This window comes from Camarhynchus parvulus, chromosome 1 (assembly GCF_901933205.1).
Source record: "Camarhynchus parvulus chromosome 1, STF_HiC, whole genome shotgun sequence".
Classification (NCBI taxonomy): domain Eukaryota; kingdom Metazoa; phylum Chordata; class Aves; order Passeriformes; family Thraupidae; genus Camarhynchus; species Camarhynchus parvulus.
The window spans coordinates 41109421-41115420 of record NC_044571.1 but is presented as its reverse complement, the minus strand read 5'-3'; the positions used below and the strand labels follow the sequence as shown (position 1 = coordinate 41115420).

The 6000-nt window shown below is 45.6% G+C and overlaps 1 protein-coding gene across 1 annotated transcript in view; it reads left to right on the top strand.

Annotated features, from left to right (window-relative positions):
- The first annotated feature begins 1800 nt into the window (after nt 1-1800).
- DNAJC3 (DnaJ heat shock protein family (Hsp40) member C3) overlaps nt 1801-6000 on the top strand; it is a 30465-nt gene continuing 26265 nt past the window's right edge. Inside the window, exon 1 of the mRNA XM_030962361.1 lies at nt 1801-2007. Within this exon, the coding sequence (XP_030818221.1) occupies nt 1926-2007 (82 nt within the window). The 5' untranslated portion in view covers nt 1801-1925. The remainder of the gene's footprint in view (nt 2008-6000) is intronic.

Here is a 6000-nt window from a genome sequence, read left to right as displayed (position 1 = left end):
CTGGACACTCACACTCCCTTTCAAGTCCAATGACAAAGATCAGCTTTTCCAAGTGCAAGTTTACAGCATGTAAATTAAGTTCTTGTGGGTAAGTAGGAGCATCTCTGTTTCCATTTACTGTTAAGGAGCCCAGGTAAAGGAATTTCCCCACAGCCCTTTCCTGTGAACACCAATGCAAATGTGAAATTCCCAAAAGATGAGCCTACATGAATAAGAATCCCATGTTAAGCAGATGTACACTACTATTTCATTTAGCTCCATCACAGCTAAGTTTCTGACAGGGATGTACATAGGTGAGAACAAAAATTAGGTACAAGGACTAGAGAAACCTCTCGCAAGAAGTAGTCCTGAGAATACTACTTCTGTGTTATCATCCTCTCTTTCCTCCTCCTTTATGTTCATACTAGATTGTGCATACAACACAACAGTCCCTATATTGCTTCTATATTGTAACAGTGATTGTCTGCTCAGTTCAGTCTGCTATATTGCTTTTATATTCCTGGATCAGGAAACTTTTGTTAGGGTGGTTTTGGAATTGAGATCATTAATGAAATTCTATCTATCAGTTGTTTCACTAAGCAAACCTGGGTCCTCCACAGATATAACTATCTCCACCAAATGTCACCTTATTCAGTTCACTGTCTCTGAAGCAAAGAGTAGCTTCAAGAGTCATTCCTTGCTAATTGCCGCCCTCTGATGTTACTATATATTACTAGCAGCAGCTCAGGAGAAATTCCTTAGCTTTCCATCTTTCCAGCACTTTGAACATTAGTGTAGTCTTTCTCATCCACCCTTTCATGCCAGACTCAAGAATTCTGAAGGAACTTGTTTGTGAAACCAGCCTAATTTTGATGAATCCATTTGCAAGAGTTTTTATATTTCAGCTATATTGCTTTGCAATATAGGGAGGTGATTGTCCCACTCCGCTCTGCAGTGGTGTGGCCTCACCTCGAATACTGTGTGCAGTTTTGAGTGCAACAATCTAAGAAACACACGAAGCTGTTAGAGGGTGTCCAAAGGAGGGCCATGAGGATGAAGGGCCTGGAGGGGAAGCCATATGAGGAGCAGCTGAGGTCACTTGTTCTGTTCAGTCTGGGGGAGACTGAGGGGAGACCCCATTGCAGTTACAGCTTCCTCATGAGGGGAAGAGAAGGGGCAGGCACTGATCTCTTCTCTGTGGTGACCAGTGACAGGACTGAGGGAATGGCCTGGAGTTGTGTTGGGGGAGGTTTAGGTTGGATATTAGAAAAAGGTTCTGCCCCCAGAGGGTGGTTGGGTCCCTGGAGCAGGCTCCCCAGGGCAGTGGTCACAGCACCAGCCTGACAGAGCTCAAGAGGTGTTTGGAGAATTCTCTCAGGTACATGGTGTGATTCTTGGGATGTCCTGTGGAGGGCCAGGAGTTGGACTCAATGACACTAATGGATCCTAACTCAGGAAATTCTGTGCTTCTGTGATAAGGCAAGGCTGTATTTCCCAGTCCGATTTTCAGTCTCTGTAATTCTCTAGGCACATCGTTAACTACTTTTCACTCAAGGGATGTCAAGACGAGCAGGGCAGGAGAGAGCAAAGAGACAGGAGATGAAATACAGACGGCAGCCAGGCACACGCCCCGCGCGTCTTTAGCGGGCGGCCGGGGCGGGGCGCCGCCATCCCTGCTGAGAGCCCGGGCCGGCGCGCCGGCACGTCGGGTGAGCCGCCGCCATGTTGGGTGAGGCGCCGCGCCTGGGCGGGACCGACGCGCCGGGGCCGGGCGCGCTCGCGCCGCTCCCTCACGTCCGGCGGCGGGCGCCAGGCAGGGGCGGGCGCGCGCGGCGCGGCCAATCAGCGTCGCCCACGACCCTGCCCGGAGGAGCTGGAGCCGCCGCTCGGTTGGGCCCGGCCCGGAGCCGCCACTGTCGGGACCGGGGGCGGCGACGGAGGAGGAGATGGTGTCCCCCGCTGCCTCGGCCGGGCGCCTGGGCTCCGCGCTGCCCTTCCTGCTCGTGCTCCTCGACCTGCAGTACCAGGGTGAGCCGGGCCGGGGTCCCTGTGGGTCTGCGTTGTGAGGGGGGCTGTGCCGCGGCCGTCCGCGGCCCGTCGGGGTCGGGTCCTCGGCCGTGGTGGTGGTGGCTGGTCTCCCTTCCTCCGTCCCTCCTGCCAGGGCTGCGCGGTGTCCGCCATGGCGGCGGGGCACGCACCCCACACCTCCCCGCCTCCCCGGGCCCGTGTCGTCTTGAGGGGGGGCATATTTCGGGCACGGGTGTGAGGAGGGAGGTACAGCGCTGCCAGCTCATCGCTCGGGGCTGTGGCGAAGGGTGCGTAACGAGGGCACGGCCGCTGCCGTGACCTGTTGGGGTTAGTGGGAGATCCTGGCGGAGCGCTTGGGGGCGGCTCGCTGTGTGTGCGCTGCCCGGCCTGCTCACGGACGGGCTGGGGCTGCCGCTCGCCACTGCGGGGCCGCGGGTGCCCTGGTGTCCTCCAGTGCAGCTGGGTGACAGCACTGGCCTTCAGTGCTAGCCGTGAATTCCCCACTCCCGTGTGGATTTCGTGTAGTTCCGAAGTTCAAAGGCTTTTCCATTTGCCCTTCTCAGCCGCAGCCAGTGTTAGTACCACACTTAGAGATTCGCTGAGGCTTTTGATGGTTGCGTTGTTGAATTAGTTCTGTTTTTGTTTTGTTGTTATGGTTTCTGTTGGTTTTTTGTTGGTTTTGTTTTTTTTTTTTTCACCTCTTGCCATCAGTATTTGAAGTTCAGCTTATCTGTGCTTTGTGTAGCTTATTTACTTTCATAGTATCCTGCCAGCAACACCTGTGTAGCCAGACTTTCATTCACAGGCTGCTGTTAAGTTTTTAACTCTGCTATAGAATGGTGGTTACAGTCAGGGTTTCACCTGAGGGACATTCTTTACCTGCCAGTGGCAGATGGAAGTGGAACTGAAGCTGTCAGTAGTCAGAAAAGGGCTATGGACTTAAGGAATATATAGGTTAACATTAAAAATTCAGTTGGTGCACTAAATTAAATAGTTTAGCTGCTCGGGTGGCAACAGGAACATACTGTGGGAAAGACACCCTGCATTAGACCATGTACTGTGGTGTCAAATTGCCTTTTTTTTTTAAATATGCATTCTAGTAGTGTTAGAAGACAAATAGTAACTTTTGTCAGAGTATACTGTTTTTTTCCTCCCTTACAATGTGGTGCTCCTGCTTAGGATTCTTAATTTAGAGCAGCCAACCTATTTCAAGTATTTGGTTTAATGGCATTTGGGCATAGGGCATTTCCTAATTTGGGGGATATTGTCTTAACTTCAGTTAATAAAGATGTAGAGTACAGTAATAAACTGAGAAATGGTAGTACTGAATCTTATTTACTGAATTCACTAACTTCTTAAGTTAGGAGTTAATTTCTCGGAATGTGTCATTAGAGAATTTTTGGGGGATTTATGTTATTTAAGTATCTAGATTTTTTTTTTCCTCACAAATATTACTAGTCTTTGAGCTCAAAGGTGTTCATAGTCACATTTAAATTTGTATCTTGATGTCTTGATTATAGAAGTCTGCCTTTTGTCATCTGATTCATGAATCTGGAAGAGTCATTCTGTATTAACTTTGTATCTCATAGTTGATGGCAATGAATACTATTTATATCTGGCTGGTAAATACTCTTAGTAAAGACGTTTTTGATTCCTCCTCTTCACCTCAATTTGTGATGAATTTGGCATAGATCCTCTTTTGGGAAGATTCATTCTTCACTGTTGTTTGTCCACACTAATCACAACAAAAAGAGGTGGCTGAGGAGGAATAAAGGAGTGTTGTTCATTTCTCCCCTCTCCTTCCTCGTAGCAGGAGAAAGGAAATGTAATATGGGAAAGAATAAAGGGGCTCTGAGTATACAGAGCTCAGTTAGTTACTGTCATACCACAAGCATTAAGTGTTTCTTTTTCTCCCCTCATTTTTTTTTTCGCCCTAAGTTTGGGAGCTTTTTTGGGTTTTTTTTTGGCCCCAAATACAAAGGCCACTTGAGGGTGGGGCTTTTTTTGTCGGCCAGTCTTTGCTGTGTTTACCAACTTCCTTTGCAAACGGAGGGAGTGAAAACTTGATGGGTGGAAGTTGCACATATCTCTGCTCTATACTCTGAGGCTCCTTGTAAACCTCAGAAATGTTGCTTCTGAAACTGTTGGTGCTTGTCCATATCTTACCTAGTTCAGTCTAATTCTTGAAAGTCATGTTAGCAAATACACCTAAAGCTGAAACCAAACTGTTGAAAAATAACAGCAAACTTGAGATTCAGCGTCATTCTGATAAAAAAAAAATGTTGCAAAAGCAGGATCTCCCACTCTCCTGACAAGATAAGGCAATCATTAAGTTCCTCTATTGGGAAAAAAAATAAAAGTTTAGATGAATGCAGTTAAGATTAATGATATGCATGCTGCTGCTTTATCGTTGAAACAACTGCCTTTGGTACACAGCAGGAACTAATTCTGTTTATTTTTGTAATCTTGTTACTCAGCTTGGGAACAAGATTTAGGAAAAAGTAGGTGGAAATTCTACAGTGGGGGAAAACAGGAATGTGTAGACAAATGCAACATCTTGAAACTGTTTTCAGGTTGCAGGGCTTTCTTGAGTTCTTTGCAATGTGGATGGGACTGATTATACAGGGATATAGTTCAAGTCTGTGGACTTAGGTGCCTACATATTAGCACCAATTACCCTAATAAAACAAAAATCCTACCAGGAAGTTATCATTTATTTGAAGTGAGTGTATTTAACTGGAAAAACAGGTTAGCTGCACCTGCTTGTCTTGCCTGCACCTTCTGATTGTTGTCCCTTAAACAGTTGTCAGGGTTAGTACCAATTATATGGAAATAGTCTGGGGGTTTGTGTTTGTTTGGTATCTTTCTGGTTTTTTTTTTTTTTTTTGGCTCTTAGACTCTTGCCCCAGACTTGCGAGGACTCCAGGCTCTGAATTTATCCAGAATATTTGACTTGATTTAACAGCTCATTTGCGTGGTTGTTTGAGGCCCAGGGTGAATATTTAACACTTAGGCAGTCTTTAGAAATTATATTAAAATTAAAATACATGGAAGTTTTTAAAAATAAATTGTAAGCTTGCATATCTCTTGGGTAAATTTAGTTTCTTGGTGGAGCGTGCAGAACTTCTTCAACTGGGCCTGTAGTATCCAGCTCACCAATGTGTATCTGTTGTAAAGAGCTCTGTAGGGTGGGGTTTGGTGGTTTTTTTTTTGCTCCAGCTGAACTTTACTTCTTAGGCTCATTCCCAGACCAAAGAGTGCATAGGTACCCAAATAGTTTGCAGAGAATTTGAGTCCTTGGACTCCTGTGCTTCTGTTAACAGTTTTCAGATGTCTCCTGTGGGCTGCTTTATTTAGAGCAATTGTTTGCCTACAGCCAGAAAATGAATAAGCATAGATTTCTGTGAATAAACAGCTCAACCATCAGGTCAGTGCAGTGTTCCTGAGTAGTTACGGTGAGTGTCACTTTTCATCGTGGTTAGGCTGATGATGCAGGCTGCTCGTGGAGATTCATGCACCAATTTAGGATGTTCAGCAACTTGCAGAGCTGAGGTTTAATGTATGTCAGTGTTTAATGTATTTTACAGGGAATCTAGAGGAGTTCACAATTTGCTTCTTTATTTATCCATGTTGCTCCTGCTTTTATTACTTGTTTGCTATCAGTGGGCACTTTCTCATTGTTTTAGTAATTGTCTTCATTATTTTCAAGGAAAAAGATGGCTCTTCCACCTAGAGTATTATGTAACTGTAAAACTGTACTGCACATAACATGTTTGAAAGATACTAAATTGTGTAGGTACATCTTACTGTGGAAAAATGTATTCTTGGAGCTATCCTGATGTGACTGAATGTAAATCAAGGATGCTTGAGACTGTGGGAATTGAATGCCATATTTGGGTAGATGGAAAGTTCATCAAAGAGTAATTTATAGCCCAATTCTAGGATACCATTCCCAATTAGCAAGTTTTGAAAGATTTCAGGTGTTTGTGTGTG